Below are 20,697 nucleotides of genomic sequence, written 5' to 3' on the forward strand. Positions count from 1 at the left end.
AGAGGCGGGGCCCGGAGCGCCAAACGCCCAGCGGAAGAAGCTGTGCTTTCTTTTCGCGCGGACACCGAAGAATGAGGGTGCGTGGAGCACCGTCGGCCAGGCGGGCCGGGCGGCGGGGTGTGCGGGCCAGTCGCTGGGCTCTTCGAGGTGGGAGTCCTCGCGGTCTTACTTAGTTCCCCCTGTTCCTGCCGGGAGCCTGATTCCATTCCGGAACCCATGCCCGCCTCGGGCCTTCTGCCCTTGGGTGCCCGCGCCCTGGGCCTCCGACCCTTGCCCGAGCGCAGCCGAGTGGTCTGCACGGCCGCGAGGTCTGCGTGGGAGGCAACCGTCCCCTTCCTCTCCCCCCTCCCCCCGCCCCAGTTGACGGGGCCGGAGCTTACTTCCGGGTCGTTGGTTCAGTCGCATTTTTTTTGAGTAACCAGCCGCGACTCTTAACCTGACCCTTCTCTTTAAGTAGACCCTGGCTTCAACTCTTCTAAGCTCAAAAATAATAAAGGGCCTTCTCAGATTCAGGTGGTTCCGAGGCGGTTGGAGGGTACGGCGGGTGGGTTTGGTGCTCCTCCCCGCCCTTTTCCGAAGCCGTTTTATATCCCCAGCAAAGCCTTGAGTGCGGCCTAGAAGGTTTTAAGGTCCCCTAAATGGGTTGCGTATTTAGCCCTAGTAAGGGAGCATTTTGTAAAATGGGGAAGGGATTATCTCTAGGATGTTAAGACAACCTTTACTTAACTGTACTTTGTCATTGGCTTTTAAACTTGTTAACAGCAGTTTAGTAACAGTTCTGGTAGGGATTTAGTAGAGTTAATTTGTCGCATTTGTGAGTCTTCCTTTGTAAATATGCTCTGAGTGGTATTGAAGTTGGAGAACAATATGTACTGTATAGATTCCTGCCCCCCCCCACCCCCAGGCCATAAATGCCTGCTCTACCCTTAGATGTTTGCGTTTATATAGAGATGTGTATTTCTGAACATAATACGGAAGAAACTGGTCAACAGCTGGGAGACTGGAAAAAAAACACTGCCTATTCAAAAACAAGTTATTAATGAATACTTCACCGATGAGACTTGGTGTAATCCTGTGGTTTTTTTGTTCCCTCCCCCAAATATGTTGCTGACGACAAGGCAACTGTAATGGCTGAAAGTAGGTTTTAGATTTTTTGGGTTTTATTTATTTATTTGACAGAGACACAGCGAGAGAGGGAACACAAGCAGGGGGCAGTGGGAGAGGGAGAAGCAGGCATCCCTCCGAGCAGGGAGCCCAATGCGGGGCTCGATCCCAGGACCCGGGGATCGTGACCTGAGCCGAAGCAGACGCTTAACGACTGAGCCACCCAGGCGCCCCTGAAAATAGTGTATATTTGGTATTAGTCATTATTTTGAGGCCTGAGGGGCTTGAATCCTGTTTTTATTGGTAAATATTGGGATTTTTTTTTTTTAATTTTACAAACTAAATGTTTGGTAAAATATGTAGGTAATTCCTGAAGCATAATAAATACAGAGCCCACCAAACCATTTAAGAACGGTGATTTTATCAGTACAGTGGCATCTCATTTCTTCCGTGTCCCATTCTCCTGCCTTCCATCCTGAGGTGCCTATCATCTGGGCTTTTGTATCCATGTCTCTTAGCTTTTTGAGCTAAGTGGGATGGATAGCAGTTTTATTCCAAATAATGTACCCCTAAACATGCTTGTAGGCTTTACAGAAATGGGATTATGCATGTAGTTTTCAGTAGTTCCCATCAATCTCATTACTGAAATTTTCCAGTTGGAATTATTCATAACTAATAGTTTGTGTTCCTGATATTATGTGAAATTATTTCCAGACTTGAAAATGATAAATTGTTTCGCAGGGCCCAACATTTGATGTGTCTTCATAAATCATTTCCAGTAGCTGTCTGATTCAGTGATTTATCCTCCTGGGGTGCTGCGGGATATGATCTGTGGCCCTGGCCATTCCCTTTGCACTACCTAAGTGTGCTTTCAGGCAACCTGGGACTTAATAATTCCACAAGACTGTCCAATAATGATGCCAACATAATGTATCTGCTCTAAAACTATATTAGATTTGCCATTGTGATGCTTTAGTTGGAGGTCTGCACATTTGTTTTTATATACCTAACCTTTAACCTGATTCATACCTCATCCTTGTCAAGCTCGGAGACAGAAAAGCAATGGCTAGAGTACTCATTAGGACCATCATGTCTTAAAATCGATACTGCCCCAGTAAAGAACATCATATGTATCCACTGTTTTTCCTATTCATGCTAATAAACCCATTTCCAGCTTGGAAAGATCATTTATGGAATTATTAGGGCCTAAACAGTCAAAAGTACTAATATGCTCAAATCATCATAGACATTTTAAGTTTGGGGTTTATCTGCTTTGACTACCAAAAAAAGAATTAAGCAGAAAGTACTTTGTTCATTAGAGATGTGTTAAACAATAGAAAAATTTTTCCAGTATATGGCCTTAATGTTTAGTTTTTATTAAAAAGTTAGTTGGGAGTCAGGAAGGTTGCAAATATTATGTTTATGGTTCCTGATGAGAAGGAAAAAGTCTTATTGGACCATTCCTACATAAAAGATGCCAAACAGATGCAAGTACAAATGAGAATTTTAAATATTTTAATTTCCAGGTGCAGTAGAGCCTATGAGGTGAAGATGAATGACGGTTGTCCTGATGTTTTCCAGAAACTGCTCACAGGATGGCTCTGATAAAACCACTAGGAGCACAACTGCATGTAATGAGGTACCAAAAGTTAATGTTGTGCTTTTTTATGTATTTGTGGTACTGTTCGTGAAGAGCAGTACCACAAATGTTTAATACATTTTTGACATAGGGTAAAAACTGGCACAATGATGACTTAAATTACTTTTTGCCGTTTACCCAGCTGAGGGTTTCTTTGAAGAAATAATTTTAAGACTGAGATGCCAGTAACCTATATTGTTTATGTTAATTACACAAGTATAATGCAATTTTTAATTAAAATGGGTGAAATGTTCTTTTCAGCATATAGGTAGCTGCAGATGAATATTCAAGTGCAAAACTGTCGTTAAAATTCATTGCCTCAAGTAAGTAATTATGATTTGTCAAGTAATCACAGCTATTAATAATTCAAAAGTATCTGAAACTCCAGAGGGCTAGGGCCATTTCCTGTTAAAATTGCCTGTGTGTGTCAGGAGTATGATTTCTTTTTGATTTTTGACTATGGAATGGTTTTCACTGTTGGTTTCTAATTTTTTTTTTTTCCTAGAGGCATGCAATTGGAAGGAAAAAAGAATTGGTCAAGAAGACATGAAACAGATGAAGATTAATATTTTATTTAACATTGATCACCTCACAATAAATTATGTAGAAAAATACATGTTTGAGTACTTGTAATTGCTAGGCAAGTAAAGTCTATTATCTTTAAAAAATATCAAATGTTTAAACAGTTCCATTTTCATAATCACTAGTCAGACTTGGTTTGGTTTTGTTTTTTAAGATTTTATATATTTATTTGACAGAGATAGAGCAGGAACAAAAGCAGGGGGAGTGGGAGAGGGAGAAGCAGGCTTCCCGCTGATCAGGGAGCCTGATGTGGGGCTCGATCCCAGGACCCTGGGATCAGTGACCTGAGCTGAAGGCAGACGCTTAACGACTGAGCCACCCAGGCGCCCCATCAGACTTGTTTTTAACATACTTTAAGTATAGTATGTTCTTGTCAATAACTAGCTCATTTGTGAACCGATGCCCTTTCTTGCCTTAGGGGATTTCAGCAAACTAGATTACCATGGAGGTATACCTAAAAAATAAGTATTTGGAATCTCCTAAACACCTTAATGAATTCTCTCTTACAAGTAAAGATTTCACCTGTGACCTACAGTTTGTTTAAAATTTAAATCTTATTTTATTCTTTCTTTTTTTACCTTTGAATAAAAAAGTAATCCTGGGGTGCCTAGATGGTACAGTTAGTTGGGTATCTGACACTTGGTTTCTGCTCAGGTTGTGAGATGAAGCCCATCGTCAGGCTCTGCACTGAGCGTTTGAGTATGCTTAGGTTTCTCTCCTCTCCCTCTGCTCCCCCTCCCTCGCTCGCTCTCATGAATAAATCTTAAATGATAATAAAAAAATTTTTTAAACAGTTGCTCTGGGAAAAAAAGTAATTCTGGTCCTAGTACAAATAATGTTACCTGAAGGAAAATAGTGACTGGACAGTCCAGTCTGTCCAGGACTTGAGGATTTACAAGAATTCTAAAACTAGGGGCTGCCTGGGTGGCTCAGTCGGTTAAGTGTCTGCCTTCAGTTCAGGTTATGATCCTAGGGTCCTGGGATGGAGCTGCTCTCTGCTCAGCGGGGAGTCTGCTGCTCCCTCTCACCTTTTGTGCTCTCTCTCAAATCTTAAAGAAAAAATTCTAAAACTGAATTCCTAACTGGAGACTTAGGTAAATCTTGCTTTTCCCCTGTTGAGTCCCACAACATATAATACCTGCCTTTATCCAAGTTAAAATTTCACTATGGCAAGTCAAACAGTACAAAACCTATACAGCAACAAAGAAGCCACAAAATAAGGTCTTGACTAGCATTATAGAACTGTAATAAGTAAATTGTTTTTAAAAAACTAGCTTTGCTTTCTGAATGCAAGTGTCTGGGACTAGTGAATATTCACTATTTTTGAATGATAGTCAAAGGTCCATAGAGAGATGGTTAAGCTCCATGAGGTACCAGTTTCTAAAGAATCAGCATGGTAGTATCTGGGTAAAATAGGTGGCAATTTTGTGATGACATTTTCCTTTTAGTAAGATTTATTTATTTTAGAATTTCTCTCAAGCTTTGGAAAATGAAAAGGATTTGGGGATTTTACAAGTTAAGTATATTTTCTCACAGTCTTATAAATTCTCCCCAACCCACCCCCTGCCCCACCTTTCAGAGTAGATCTTTTCCCTCCAAAAACAACTGGGTTTGCAAATTGGTTTCTTCACCTTTTGGTACCTTTCCTGTAACCAATTAGGTTTAAAGAGCCAATTCTTGCTCTTTGATTTGATTTAAATTCCTTTTTTTTTTTTCCATTTAACCTGGCTTAGAAAATGGGAAATATACAAGCTTTCCCTTACTCCATAATTAGGGCTTCCAAAATGATATAATGGACATAACACTATATAATAAAGTATGAAAGCTCCTTAAATTTGAGGCTTCTGTTAAAAGAAATTGCTGTTACCATTTGTCAGGTTCACAGGTGCAAGAAAAATGGTTTAAAATGATTATTTGTAGGTAAATGTTCTCATTTAAAGTGTTGTTGCCATCTTGTGACAAATAGTGGGAACTACACAAAAGTGATATTTTACATTGCTTAGTTTGTAAATCTTTCATCCTGAGACCATATTTCATACATTCAGGATAGCGTTCTAACATACTGCTGTACACAGTACTACCTGAAGCATTACTTCAAAATCACATTTAATTTAAATATGAAGAAAATAGTGTCCTCAGATTGGCTATTCATCACTAGTGAAAAGAGTTGTCCCAGGTCCGTATGTGGCAATAAACTGTTGGAGCTGCTGTTGGCACTGAGTCAAATAGATATCCCTTTGCTCTAAATATTCTTCGTTATACAATTCAAATGGAAATACTGCATTTGGAGCAACACAAAATACAGTGGCCCCTAAGTAAAGAAGGAAAAAAGTAAATGAGAATTCCTTAAAATGCTAAATGTGTGGGGCGCCTGGGTGGCTCAGTCGTTAAGCATCTGCCTTCGGCTCAGGTCATGATCCCGGGGTCCTGGGATCAAGCCCTACATCGGGCTCCCTGCTCAGCGGGAAGCCTGCTTCTCCCTCTCCTGCTCCCCCTGCTTGTGTTCCCTCTCTCGCTGTGTCTCTCTCTGTCAAATAAATAAAATCTTAAAAAAAAAAATGCTAAATGTGAAATCACATTTTCAACAAAATAGTAGATTTTAAAATTAAGTTCTGACTTATCTAATAGGACTTTTTTTTTAAAAAAAGATTTTGTCAGAGAGCACAAGCAGGGGGAGTGGCAGGCAGAGGGAGAAGCAGGCTCCCTGCTGAGCAAGGAGCCTGATGTGGGACTCCATCCCAGGACCTCGGGATCGAGCTGGGATCATGACCCGAGCTGAAGGCAGACACCTAACCGACTGACTAAGGCATCCCTTAATAGAATATTAATAATCATTTAAAGCTGACCTGTTTTTGAGACTCATGAGACAGTTTTGGTACATGCACAAACTTAACCAGCACCAAGAAGAAATATGTTGATTACATTTTAAAGTTTTGAAACTACAGAAATTTGTTATCTCTTGACATAATCATTACAGTTTGGAACCTGAATAGTGATGTGAGGAGGTTGGAAGTAGTAGGGAGAGAAGGTATTAGAAGGTAGGGAAACACTTTGATAAAGGTTAAATGGATGATTGAAGATAAAGACACCATTGTATGTTTCATTGTTGATTCAATGAATGAGCACCTACACTGTGACTGGCCAGGTGTACAGTTGCTAGCCAAGCAGACAGTGCCTTTCTTCCTAGATCTGTCTGTCCTCAGTAAATACTTACATAGCCTCAGACTTCTGTCACTGCTCCCTTTATTACTCCCTTTATCTTACCGGAATCTTTGCTGTCCCTTGAGAACACTGCCTTCTTCCCTGTGGCTCTCTCAGGTGAAGCTGCTTTTTCTCAAAACACCTCATACCTTAGTATCACAAGACAGAGACAGTGCCTAACTTGCTGCCCCCTTGCAGCTACCAGACCATTTTCACCCCTGCTTTCCTCTGAATAAAAATCTTTCCTCTAATGCCCAGTGCCCCCTAGGCTTATTACTTATTACCCTTTCCCTTCCATGGTAAAGTCATCAACCAGTTCTCAGCACATAGCTCACAATCTTCCTCTCTTCCCTAATACCTTGCCATTCAGTGATTTCCATGTGAATTACTCGTTTAATTCCAGACCTCCCTGTCTTGACCTTTTCCCTTCTACCTCCACTATGCATAGTAAGGTCACAGGAAACTGGTATCACCAAAAACTTAAAAACCATTAGTTCAAATGTCCCCTTTCCCTACACTACCTACTTCCAGCTTCTAGGTCTTTTATCTCCCAGGCTTCTAATCAGCTTCCTTCAATTCACTTTCCTTTTCTAACCTATTTAAGAATCTCTCCCAAGCCAGTCCCCCAACTCCCTTGCCCCCTGCAACACTCTGTCACACTCACCTATCAAAACCTCAACTCTGCATGAGCCCAGCCGTTTGCTTTATGCCTGCGCTCGGGCTGCTAGACAGAAAATCACCTAATTGGCATTTCTTGGTTTCACTTTAAATGAATCAGAAACCTCAAATGGATGGGCACTTGAACTGCCAGACAACCCTGCTGGGTTTGTCTAGCACAACTGTTCTTCTGTCCCCCACAACGTGACTATTATATTCCATTCTCTCCTCAAACGTTTTGTTTTTAGCTGATGACCTTGTGTAGAGTATAGGACCAAATCTACAAACCTGATTCTGTATCCATTTGTCTTCCCTCCTGTAAAATGAACTGACTTTTCTATTAGAGGCCAATACCTACACGTGTGCTCTGGATCCCATCCTCTCTCACCTTTTAAAGGATTTTACTCCTTTGATCTTCCCCTGATTCTGTAGTATCATTAGTTTACTCTCTGTTGCACATCATAAGATCTATCTATTCTTAAAAAAAAAAAAAAAAATCCTCGGGAGCCTGTTAAACGGTTAAGCGTCGCCTTTGACTCAGGTCATGATCCCAGGGTCCTGGGATCAAGTCCAGTATCAGACTCCCTGCTCAGCAGGGAGTCTGCTTCTCCCTCTCCCTCTACTGCTGCTGCTTTCTCTCCCTCCCTCTTCCTCCCTCCCTATCAAATAAATAAAATCTTCTTAAAAAAATCCTTTCTTGCACCACACATCCTTCTCTGACTAATACCCTATTTTTCTTCCCCATCTTTATAGTCAAACATCTCAAAGTTGTCTATGTGTGCTATTTCCATATCCTCACTTCTTATCCCACCCAAATCCCACTCCACTGAAGTAGCTCTGATCACCGACACCTATATCCCCTAGGTTGCCAAATCTTATCTTTTATAACTACACGTGATTTTCTTTCTACATTTTAGCTGCTACTTCTCAGTAGCAGCTCTCCTTTGTTAGTTCCTCCTCCTCAACCCCATTTCTAAATATTGGAATTCTTCAAGGGCCATCCTTGGAGTTCTTAGTATAGTCTCTCTCTAGGTGATTTCAGGTGATTTCATCCATTCCATGGCTATGAGTACCATCTCTGTGCTGATGGTTCCCAAATTAAGTTTCTAAATTAGAACTCTCATCTAAACAATTCTTGTATCTGTCTATTGGTATCTCTGTAGGATGCCTCAAACTTATATCTATCATTTGGTTTTTCTCCCAACCCTTTTTCTCTTTTTTTGCTAGTCTTGGCAAATGACACCATGATCCACTCAGTTGCTCAAGGCAGAAGCTTGGGAGTTTTCCTTAATTCTTCCCTCTGCCCCAGCTTCTAAATCTAGTTCATGAGCCAACCTATTGGTTTTTGTATCCAAGAAAAATGTCCCTGAGTAGGGATCAACTTCCTGCTGTTATTTTTTTTTCCCTTTTTTTCCAATTTCTTATTATGTTTAAAGTAACATTTAAGGAGGTTTAACATTGTTTTTTGCTTAAGACTTAAAAATCTTTTTGGGGCACCTGGGTGGCTCAGTCGTTACGCGTCTGCCTTTGGCTCAGGTCATGATCCCAGGGTCCTGGGATCGAGCCCCACATTGGGCTCCCTGCTTGGCGGGAAGCCTGCTTCTCCCTCTCCCACTCCCCTTGCTTGTGTTCCCTCTCTCACTGTGTCTCTCTCTGTCAAATAAATAAAATATTTTTTAAAAAAAAGCATTTTTTTATTTTTTTAAAAGATTTTATTTATTCATCTGAGACGCAGAGACAGAGAGAATGAACAGGGGGAGAGCAGAGGGAGAGGGAGAAGCAGGCTCCCCGCTGAGCCAGGAGCCCAATGTGGGGCTCGATCCCAGGACCCTGGGATCATGACCTGAGCTGAAGGCAGAGGCTTAACCATCTGAGCCACCCAGGCGCCCCAAAAGCATTCTTGATAAAAACTAACACACATTTTTTTAATGTACTATAACGAAAACTTGCTGCCTATTTTACTATGGTATGCCATCAAAATTGTTAAGACACAACAAGAGCGGTGCCTGGGTGGCTCAGTCGGTTAAGCGTCTGCCTTCAGCTCAGGTCATGATCCCAGGGTCCTGGGATCAAGCCCTGAATGGAGCCCTGCATAGGGTTCCGTGCTCAGTGGAGAGTCTGCTGCTCCCTCTCCCTCTGCTCCTCCCCTCCTCCTCTGCTCTCTCTCTCAAATAAATAAAATCTTAAAAAAAAAAAAGACACAACTAGATATCAATAAGAAGACAAAAATGTGTGTCTTTGAACTTAAAAATTATGGTATTATTAAGGACTCCTGTGGTAGAATATGGCAATTTTCACTTGGTAATCATTTTGTCAAGACTTTCTTGAAGCATTTAAGAAAGCATTTGCTGAGGAAAATAAAACTCTGTGAAGACTTTTTTCCCTTTAGTTACTTTTTGTTTTCATAATGAATTTGTTAGGTATACTGATTTTTTTTTTTTAAGATATTATTTATTTATTTGACAGAGAGAGACACAGCGAGAGAGGGAACACAAGCAGGGGGAGTGGGAGAGGGAGAAGCAGGCTTCCCCTGGAGCAGGGAGCCCGATGCGGGGCTCAATCCCAGGACCCTGGGATCATGACCTGAGCCGAAGGCAGACGCTTAATGACTGAGCCACCCAGGCGCCCCTGATTTTTTTTTTAGTTTACTTTTTTTTAATTTATTTTTATTTTATTATGTTATGTTAATCACCATACATTACATCATTAGTTTTTGATGTAGTGTTCCATGATTCATTGTTTGCGTATAACACCCCGTACTCCATGCAATACGTGCCCTCTTTAATACCCATCACCAGGCTAACCCATCCCCCCGCCCCCTCCCCTCTAGAACTCTCAGTTTGTTTCTCAGAGTCCATAGTCTCTCATGGTTCATCTCCCCCTCTTATTTCCCCCCCTTCATATTGATTTTTAAGTCTTTTTTTTTTAAAGATTTTATTTATTTATTTGAGAGAGAGAGAGACAAAGAGCAAGAGAGAGAGAGCAAGCACAAGCCAGGGTTGGGGGCAGGCAGAGGGAGAGGAAGAAGCAAAGAGCCCGATGTGGGGCTTGATCCCAGGACCCCAAGATCATGACCTGAGCCAAAGGCAGACGCTTAACGACTGAGCCACCCAGGCGCCCCAAAAAGAATGCTTTTAAGTACAGAATAAGAAGAACGTAAAAGATAGGGACATATGGCTGGCTCAGTCAGTAGAACATGGACTCTTGACCTCAGGGTTGTAAGTTTGAGACCCACACTGGGTGTAGAGATTATTTAAAAAAAATAAAATAAAATCTTAAAAAAAGAAGAAGAATATAAATAATAAAGCAAATTAAAAATAAAAATATTTTTATATCATTCCTCTTATTTAGTATTGGTTGGGAACCAATGTTTATCTCTTTTAGTACATAAAATTAATTCAGGATGATAATTAACTTTTTCTGGGGATCATGAACCTGTAAGACATACTTAATAAAACTTACCATTCATTTCTGTAAGCATAAAGGTGTAAAGCACATACATACAAAAATTTTTACAGAATTTAGAGATTCATGAGCCCCTAGAAACTCTCTCAGTATTCATGAATCCCAGGTTAAGAATGCTTGATTTAGATAATTATAGAACAAAGTTCTAATGTTCTAATGAATCTTTGCAAAAAGTTATTACCATATAAATTGAATTTAAGACAAATTTAAGCACTGAATGTATACACACAGAAAAGTCAGTGTTAATACATCCTTTAAGTCCCAAGGTTGGGACCAAAGTTTGGTTTCAAGGATGGTAATATTTTATCAAAATTAATGTCTCATCCAATTCAACAAAGACCTTTGTGAGCATAACTCTCTTTACTCTTACTCTAAGAGCCCTTTTATGTATTTATTAACAAAACCATAATAAACTCATATTCATTTCAAATAATTAAATGCTATAGTCACATGATTAGTATAGCTAGCAATTCAGAAAGGTGGTGATGCCAGATGATCACATTTTCTTTGGCTATGTGCCTAACTCCATTGAGGGGGGCTGCTTGAAAATTAAATGTTGCATGTTATTTTAAAAGGAAGATGAATTTAAAATCACTTCATGTGTTGAATTAAGTACATGTTTTTTCAGAATTCTATAAGTGTTGCAAAAGTTTAAATATCCAAGCAATCATGCACCATAAGGAACTTAACAGATGATACTACCTATAAACAATCAGTAAGTGTTCAAATTCAAACAGGCCTTACCTGATAAAAATTTATTATTCTTTAAAATAATACTTAAAATATATATAACATTTTATTTTAACAGACTAAGAATATTTAAATATAATTATTTATAGTGACCACTGACAAATTTGGGGCGCCTGGGTGACTCAGCCGTTAAGCGTCTGCCTTCGGCTCAGGTCATGATCCCAGGGTCCTGGGATCGAGCCCTCCATCGGGCTCCCTGCTCCGCAGGAAGCCTGCTTCTCCCTCTCCCACTCCCCCTGCTTGTGTTCCTGCTCTCGCTATCTCTCTCTCTCTGTCAAATAAATAAATAAAATCTTAAAAAAAAAAAAAAAAACAAATTAATAGATTACCATATTTCAGTGTGAGAGATGTTTCAAATAATAAGGCTGCAATTAGTGCATCTTCTTTAAGCACTTTATTCCTTAAGTTCAGTCGAGCATGGGATTCAGCTAGGGAAACTCTGAAAAAGAAAACTGATGCTAATCAAAATATGTTGATATTATAAAGATAATATATATTTTGGCAGGAACAAACCAAGACATATGTGTACATAAGCCATACCTTAAAGATCAGCATATTTTTACTTAAAAAAAATTCAGTTTCTTTTCAAAGCATGTTTTTCCTACCAAGTTCAATAGACTATTCCAGAACAAGCAAATATCCTGACTTGTTATCAAAGACTTGGTTTCCACCCTGACTTGTCTTTATTTTTATTATTCTACACCCTCTTCCCCAAGTTCTGTTCAGATAAATACATAGTTGGGAAAATTAACGTAACTAAATATCTCTTATAGATATCTTTGGTGTTTTCTTCCAGTTCTTCATCTATTTAAAGTCCTCATAGAATCTTGAAATTTTAGTTTTGGAAGAGACCTTAAAGTTCAGACTCCCATCAGATAACTGAATTTTCTCTACAATGTCTCAGGCTACTTACTGTCCAGTCTCTTTTGAACTTTTCCTAGGGCTCACTAGGAAGCCAGTCCTTTATCTTTTATTTTTAAACTAACTTTTGATTACCTAAAAAATCTCCCTCAAGCTCTCATTTGGCATATGTAATGTATTTGAATGACTGCTGAACTTGGAAATCAGAAAACCTGGGCTAAGTCTTTAGAATTTACTAGCTGTGTGACTTATTTACTTTCTGGGATTTTTTTGAAGCTCAGGTATAAAATGGGAACAATAATAATTCACAGTTATTATGATTTCAAATAAAGCATTTGAAAATTTTGGGACTCACACACAAAGATTATATAAATTTAAGCTGAAATTGGTTTCACTGAAACTTCTACCCACTGGTCCCTTGTTCTGTTTTCTGAGATTATAAAACAAGCCTAATACTTCTTAAATATGACAGCTCTTCAAATATTCAAAGAAAAATTTCCTAATTGCCCTACATTTTCTTTTCTCTAAGATAAAATATTCCTAGCTCTTTTAATATGTCATGAGACATCATCTTCAGGCCCTTCACCATTCTGGCTACTTTCCTCATGACCAGATTTGGTTAATATTCTTTTTCAGTACAGTACTACAGGTGTGATTTAACCAGCAATGTAGAGGTGAGGCAGAACAAGCATTTTTTTTTTTACTCTAGATACTATATTCTATTAACACAACCTGAATTCACAGTATTATTAAGAGCCATATTAAATTGTTTACCCATATTAAACATAAAAAGAATGAAACCTCAAGTTTTTTTCATATTAAGACATCAACCTTTTCTTATCCATTCATACTTGGTTAGACCAAGATCATCCTTTGAGTCTATGGAGATCTCTCCAGAGTTGTTTATTTTCCAATTTGACTATAATGTTCCTGATGTCCTCACCTAAGCTCCTTCTAAAAATGTTGACCCCAAATGAATATGTATAAAGCTTTTCAGGGCAAGAAAAGAGTACCATTCAGCTCTACTCTAGAAAAGCAAGGATGGTGTTATTAGGTACCTGTCTATAGAAGAAGCAGGAGAAAAATTTAAAGTTTATGACTCTTCTGAGTTCATTTACTTTGTTATTTCCTAAACTCCATCTCCACTTCTAGTGTTTATTTCTACAATGGGAAGAAGTAGAGTTACCACATTAAATTTAATTCTGCTTTATTTTTGGATCAATATAGTCAAATGTAAACTAAGGGGGCGCCTAGGTGGCTCAGTTGTTAAGCATCTGCCTTCTGCTCAGGTTGAGCCCCGCCGCACCGGGCTCCCTGCTTGGTGGGAAGCCTGCTTCTCCCTCTCCCCCTGCTTGTGTTCCCTCTCTAACTGTGTCTCTCTCTGTCAGATAAATGAATAAAATCTTAAAAAAAAAAACACAAAAAAACAAATTAAACTGAGATATGAGTTTAAATATCTTTTTGCTACAGAGAAAAAAATAAGAAAATAGGATTTTCAAGGCTTTGACTATTTGAGTATTGATTCGAGTATTTTATTTTATTGTTTAAAAAATTTTTTTTTTAAGTAGGCTCCATGTCCGATGTGGGTTTGAACTCATGACCCCAAGAACAAGAGTTGCATGGTTCACCAACTGAGCCAGCCAGGCATCCCTGATTTGAATATTTTAAATATTCCTTCAGAAAATGGGAAACATAACAAAATTCCGTTCACCATTTTAAAACATCACAGTTGACTTCTACCTTATCTTATCTTCAGCACTTTTTTTCGGGTCTATGAAGATAAATATACAGCTAGGAAAGTTAACTAAATATATTTATCTTTTGTAGACCTCTATCTGACATTTCCTGCCAGTCCTTCACTTATTTTATATTGCAGTTATAACAAGATATTTATTTATTTAATGGATTATTTTACCCCTGGTCCTACTTCATGATTTGTTTGAAATTACACATTAATTTAGAAGTAATGGTTTATCAATAGGGGACTGTTTATTTTTTTTGTTTTTTTTTTTTTTTTAAAGATTTTTATTTATTTATTTGACAGAGAGAGACACAGCGAGAGAGGGAACACAAGCAGGGGGAGAGGGAGAGGGAGAAGCAGACTCCCTGCTGAGCAGGGAGCCCGATGCGGGGCTCGATCCCAGGACCCTGGGATCATGACCTGAGCCGAAGGCAGACGCTTAACGACTGAGCCACCCAGGCGCCCCAATAGGGGACTGTTTAAATTATGGTACAGCCACACTGGAACACAGTAAAACTATAATGCAGCTATTAAAACAGAATAAGGTAATTCCTTATGTTCTGATAGTATTATAATATAATATGTAAACCATGCATGATTCCACTTGGGCAAAAGGAAAAGATCTATCCATATGAATATATATTTATATTTAGATCTTTCTCAACTTACAATGGGTTTACATCCCAATAAACCCACTGTAAACTAAAAATATCATGTCAAAAATGTATTTAATACACCTATCCTACCAAACATAGCTTACCCTAGCCTACCTTAAAAGTGCTGAAAACACATTAGCCTACAGTTGGGCAAAATCATCTAAACAAAGCCAATTTTATAATGAAGTGTTGACTATCTCACATATTTTATTGAATACTGCACTGAAAGTGAAGCACAGAATGGCTGCATGGATACAGAATGGTGTCTGTGTACCAGTTGTTTACCCTTTTAATCTCATGGCTGACTGGGAGCTGCAGCCCATTGTCCAGTAGGAGAGAGTATCCTACTGCATATTGCTAGCTGGGAAAAAGATAGAAATTCAAAATTCAAAGTATGATTTCTACCGAACATGTACATTTTCACACTATTATGAAGTTGAAAAATCGTAAGTCGATCAATCCTAAGTTGGGGACCGTCTATACATATAATATGTTTAAGTAACATATTCATCTAAAAAGCATATTCAAATAAAGTATGTATTTAATATACATCATATATTTAAATTACATATGTTTGTACATGCTAGTATTTGAATGGATAAGTTTTGGAAAAAAACACAAAAACTGTTAACAGTGATTATCTCTCTAGAGAGTGGGACAGCAATGGGTAGAGTTAGCTGGACACCTTACTCATTATTTTGGACTTTTACTGTGTCCATCCTTTACTTTTATAATAAAAATTAGTTTTTAAAAATACCTTTTCAAAGAACAATAATAGATGAGTCTATTGAAGTATTTAAAAGTACAGAGAACAATGTACTTAAAAAGAATTTTTTCTAGGTTCAACTAAAAAATACCTGGAATATAAAAAAGCCGTATTTCAAAAAACAATCATTTGCATTTGAAATCAGTGCACTTTACTTAGACACATTTTATACAGAGGTTCCAATACAAAAATAATTTCATGAAAACAAATATTGGAGGTTCAAATGATGTAACAATATAACAAAAGGAATTGTTATATCACCTTAAAATCTTTTGGAGTAAGGTAAATTATAAACCAACCAACTAGCAATCAAAGAAAGAAAGAAACAAGTGAAACATAAACAAATTAATTAAACACATCATTTAAAAGTCAATACTGGCTTTAAAATTTTAGATTGAATACCTACAAGTATTTTAATGCAGATGATGACAGTTTTGATCCACTTATAGAATCTGTTCTGACTCTTCGACTTGCTAGATAATAGCCATGAATCATTCTTTCTGCCTCCAAACTGAATTCTACATTCAAATTCTTTGCAAAAGCCAACAGCTAAATTAAAAGTGTGAAAAATTTAAGAAATTCAAACTTAAAAGAAATTCAAACTTTATTATAAAATCTATATTACAAAAATCCAAAGTTTGCATATTTTATTTACATCAAAGTTGATTAAATATCTGGGACCATCTCAAAGTCATTGAGCACTTTAAATCATCGTATTATACTTGTAAATATTGTTAAAGTTTAGCCAGAGTAACCTCTTCCTCCCTCTTAGTGCAGAAATGTTCTGTGCAACGTATTTGAATGAGGATCAAGGCTTTGCTTCCAGTGGAGTAAAGGCTCACTTAGATCCTTTCAGTGGGAGAGAGGCTTCCCCCAGCAGCTCATTTCCCTTTGAACAGCTTTAATTCTTTGACTATTTATTTCCTTAAAACTTTCTCTCATGGGCCGTAGAGCTACCTGCCTTCACGTTACTTCTTTTCCTTCCTTTTAAAGAACACAGCTGAACGCTAGCAATGTGGGAGGCACTGTGTTAACCACTATGAAGGTGGGCCTTGGAGATTAAGACTTCCAGGAAAGAACAAGCCTTCAACATAATGATTAGCACTGTCTTCTCTGAGCTTTGTGCTTTTTTTCTTTCTGAGGATTCCCAGTCCCTTAAATCCTTAATTTGTGACATCATTTCCAGACTTTTCACTACCCTGTTTGTTTTCTGCTTTTTCAACTTAGAATCGAAAGGAAAATTTAATCATAATAAGGTTGCTATTAACTATATTTTAAATACAACTTTTTATTTTTTATTTTTTTAAAGATTTATTTATTTATTTGACACAGAGAGAACGAGAGAGACAGAGAGACAGAGAGCAAGCACAAGCGGGGGGACGGCAGGCAGGGGAGAAGCAGGCTCCCCACTGAGCAAGGAGCCCGATGTGGGGCTCGATGTGGGGCTCAATCCCAGGACCCTGGGATCATGACCTGTGCTGAAGGCAGACACTTAATGGACTGAGCTACCCAGGCGCCCCCTAAATACAACCTTTTAAAGGATCTGGATATGTCCTGTATTAGGTATGTCCTGTCTTCTTTATTCTCCTTACACTCCACAGTTCCCTCTAGACCTTAAGAACTGGATAATAATATTATTTTTTGTTTGTTTGTTTGTTTTTTAATTTTTAATTGTTATGTTAATCCCCATACATTACATCATTAGTTTTAGATATAGTGTTCCATGATTCATTGTTTGTGCATAACACCCAGTGCTCCATGCAGAACGTGCCCTCTTCAATACCCATCACCAGGCTAACCCATCCTCCCACCCCCCTCCCCTCTGGAACCCTCAGTTTGTTTTTCAGAGTCCATCGTCTCTCATGGTTCTTCTCCCCCTCCGATTTCCCCCCCTTCATTCTTCCCCTCCTCCTACATTCTTCTTCTTCTTTTTTTTCTTTCTTAACATATATTGCATTATTTGTTTCAGAGGTACAGATCTGAGATTCAACAGTCTTGCACAATTCACAGCGCTTACCAGAGCACATACCCTCCCCAGTGTCCATCACCCAGTCACCCCATCCCTCCCACCCCAGCCCCCACTCCAGCAACCCTCAGTTTGTTTCCTGAGATTAAGAATTCCTCAGATCAGTGAGGTCATATGATACATGTCTTTCTCTGTTTGACTTATTTCACTCAGCATAATACCCTCCAGTTCCATCCACGTCGTTGCAAATGGCAAGATCTCATTCCTTTTGATGGCTGCATAATATTCCATTGTATATATATACCACCTCTTCTTTATCCATTCATCTGTCTATGGACATCTTGGCTCTTTCCACAGTTTGGCTATTGTGGACATTGCTGCTATAAACATCGGGGTGCACGTACCCTTTCGGATCCCTACTTTTGTATCTTTGGGGTAAATACCCAGTAGTGCAATTGCTGGATCATATGGTAGCTCTATTTTCAACTTTTTGAGGAACCTCCACACTGTTTTCCAGAGTGGCTGCACCAGCTTGCACTCCCACCAACAGTGTAGGAGGGTTCCCCTTTCTCCACATCCCCGCCAACATCTGTCATTTCCTGACTTGTTAATTTTAGCCATTCTGACTGGTGTGAGGTGGTATCTCATTGAGGTTTTGATTTGGATTTCCCTGATGCCGAGCGATATTGAACACTTTTTCATGTGTCTGTTGGCCATTTGGATGTCTTCTTTGGAAAAATGTCTGTTCATATCTTCTGCCCATTTCTTGATTGGATTCTTTGTTCTTTGGGTGTTGAGTTTGATGAGTTCTTTATAGATTTTGGATACCAGCCCTTTATCTGATATGTCATTTGCAAATATCTTCTCCCATTCTGTCAGTTGTCTTTTGGTTTTGTTGACTGTTTCCTTTGCTTTGCAAAAGCTTTTTATCTTGATGAAGTCCCAATAGTTCATTTTTGCCCTTGCTTCCCTTGCCTTTGGCGATGTTTCTAGGAAGAAGTTGCTGCGGCTGAGGTAGAAGAGGTTGCTGCCTGTGTTCTCCTTTAGGATTTTGATGGACTCCTGTCTCACATTGAGGTCTTTCAACCATTTGGAGTCTATTTTTGTGTGTGGTGTAAGGAAATGGTCCAGTTTCATTCTTCTGCATAAGCACCATTGTTAAGTACTGTTTCCTTTCTGTGTAATGTCAGTCCTTACTACCAACTCCAAGCAGCTGCTCAACCTTTTTTTAGGGGTTTTCTCTTGTTGTGAGATATCTTCTTTCTGGAGATTCTTCAGTTTAGGTTTCCTTGTTTCTAGTTTTAACTCCTTTGGTGTTGTTCTGGGTTTCTTATTTAAAGGTGCAGTTGCAGAAACAAAGTCATCATCGCTGTCAGAATTCTCAAACTGTGAATAATTGACTGGTTTCTTATGCCTCACAGGCCGCACCATGGCCCCCTCCAATGCTGAAAATTCGCAGCTTTCAAGTTCTTGTTGGCAGCAGCGGCGGTTCCAATTCCCCAGAACTGGATAATAATATTATTAATAATCTCAGTAGCCCTCTCTAGGTTTTATCCTATGGAGTCACAGTAATGTGCCACCTATCTCCCCCTTCAGGAAAGGATTTGCTACCAGCTCCTGGGAGTGCTGTCAGCATTGGCCTCTAGGTATCAACCTCTTTAGGGAATGCCTCAAGACAGCCCATATCAAATGACTGAGGTAGAAGTGGGGCAAGTGTTACCAAAAAAGTCTATTTCTGTCCAAAGCAAAACAATTCTGGTGGGTCTCTTTAACTCCAGAGCTCATTGTAGGGCTATCTTTGGGCCTGCATCATAGGTTGACTCCTTTCTCTGCTCAATCCTGTTTCCTTCTCCCTTCCACAGGTATTAATAGAAGAGCTAGAAGAGCACTCCTGAATAAACAATGGCACACTAAATTCATCTTGGTCAGCCTCCTGGAGAGCCCAGGCTCTGATACACTACATCCAATCTGTTTCGTGTAGTGGACAGATTTATCTTCTGGAGAAATCATTTTCGCTGTTTCACAACTCTAATAAAGTCCAACTGTTCTGTACAGTCTGAGGAATCAACTATAAATTTTTTTGCCTGAGCTTCAAGGCTTATTGTAAATTTGCCAAATCCTCATCCCAATGACTCTAATTTTTGCTCCAGTCAGCTATGTCTTCTCATAGTTTTCCATGTATATTCATTTCTACTTCTGTCTTTGCTCCTACTTTCATTCCTGTTTAGGATGTCCATCCTTCCTGTCATCTAAATCTTACCTTTTCTTGAGGCTCAACTAAGGTCTCACCTTTTTTTTTTTTTTTTAAGATTTTATTTATTTGGCAGAGAGACACACAGCGAGAGAGGGAACAGAAGCAGGGGAGTGGGAGAGGGAGAAGCAGGCTTCCTGCCGAGCAGGGAGCCCGATGTGAGGCTCAATCCCAGGACCCTGAGATCATGCCCTAAGCTGAAGGCAGACGCTTAACCAACTGAGCCACCCAGGTGCCCCAAAATCTCACCTCCTTGAAGTCTTCCCAACTCTTGCATTCTACTTGACATCTTCCTTCCTGAATTCCTAAAATACTTAGAGTTAGCACCACCCAGGTTAGCACTTAAACTGTCCCTTAATGGTTTCTTGTATCTTATTTTTATCTCAATTAAATGAAAAACTATTTAAAGAAGATTTATTTTTCTGTGAGAACATAAAAGAGCAGAAGTAGGCTCATATATATATAGGATTCAGTAAATAATAAATCCCAAGGGGTTTTGTTTGTTTTTCAGAGAAAAACTGGGCAAAAATTTCTCTAGGTCATTAGTGTGTCAGTATATTTAGTACCCTAATTCCTAGAGATTAACTACTTTTTTTCTTATATATTAAAACAAACAGAAGTGCCTGGGTGGCTCAGTCGGTTAAGCATCTGACTCTTGATTTCAGCTCAGGTCATGATCTCAAGGTTGTGAGACTGAGCTCCATGTTGGGCTCTGTGTTGGTCATGGAGCCTGCTTAGGATTCTCTCTCTTGGGGCACCGGGGTGACTCAGTTGGTTAAGTTCCTGCCTTTGGCTCAGGTCATGATCTCAGGGTCCTGGGATTGAGCCCCACATTGGGCTCTCTGCTCAGCAGGGAGCCTGCTGCTCCCTCTGCCTGCCTCTCCCCCCTGCTTGTGTTCCCTCTTTCTCTCTGTCAAATAAATAAATAAAATCTTAAAAAAAAAAATTCTTTAAAAAAAAAAGATTCTCTCCCTCTGCTCCTCCCCCAAATATAAATAATAAAAAATAAATAAATAAAACAAAAATACCTGATTTACCATATTCTTTTTCTGTTCTAA

General features: G+C 39.1%; 1 protein-coding gene, 1 long non-coding RNA gene and 1 other non-coding gene across 3 annotated transcripts in view; 2 read left to right on the forward strand and 1 right to left on the reverse strand.

The window, feature by feature from the left end:
- Positions 1 to 8: 8 nt before the first annotated feature.
- LOC118542332 (uncharacterized) lies at positions 9 to 19,442 on the forward strand. Its single transcript, XR_004920532.2, has 5 exons — positions 9 to 147; positions 2,631 to 2,743; positions 3,005 to 3,066; positions 3,249 to 3,383; positions 19,251 to 19,442. It is a non-coding gene; the product is annotated as an uncharacterized LOC118542332 (long non-coding RNA).
- LOC118542342 (small nucleolar RNA SNORD87) lies at positions 2,842 to 2,930 on the forward strand. Its single transcript, XR_004920540.1, has one exon. It is a non-coding gene; the product is annotated as a small nucleolar RNA SNORD87 (small nucleolar RNA).
- The window catches only part of MCMDC2 (minichromosome maintenance domain containing 2), a 33,485-nt gene continuing 17,969 nt past the window's right edge, over positions 5,182 to 20,697 (reverse strand). Inside the window, exons 12-14 of the mRNA XM_078072321.1 lie at positions 15,829 to 15,971; positions 11,728 to 11,837; positions 5,182 to 5,636 (exon numbers count right to left, since the gene is read on the reverse strand). Coding sequence (XP_077928447.1) covers positions 5,470 to 5,636; positions 11,728 to 11,837; positions 15,829 to 15,971 — 420 coding nt within the window. The 3' untranslated portion in view covers positions 5,182 to 5,469. The remainder of the gene's footprint in view (positions 5,637 to 11,727; positions 11,838 to 15,828; positions 15,972 to 20,697) is intronic.

This window comes from Halichoerus grypus, chromosome 5 (genome assembly GCF_964656455.1).
Source record: "Halichoerus grypus chromosome 5, mHalGry1.hap1.1, whole genome shotgun sequence".
In the NCBI taxonomy this organism is placed as follows: Eukaryota; Metazoa; Chordata; class Mammalia; order Carnivora; family Phocidae; genus Halichoerus; species Halichoerus grypus.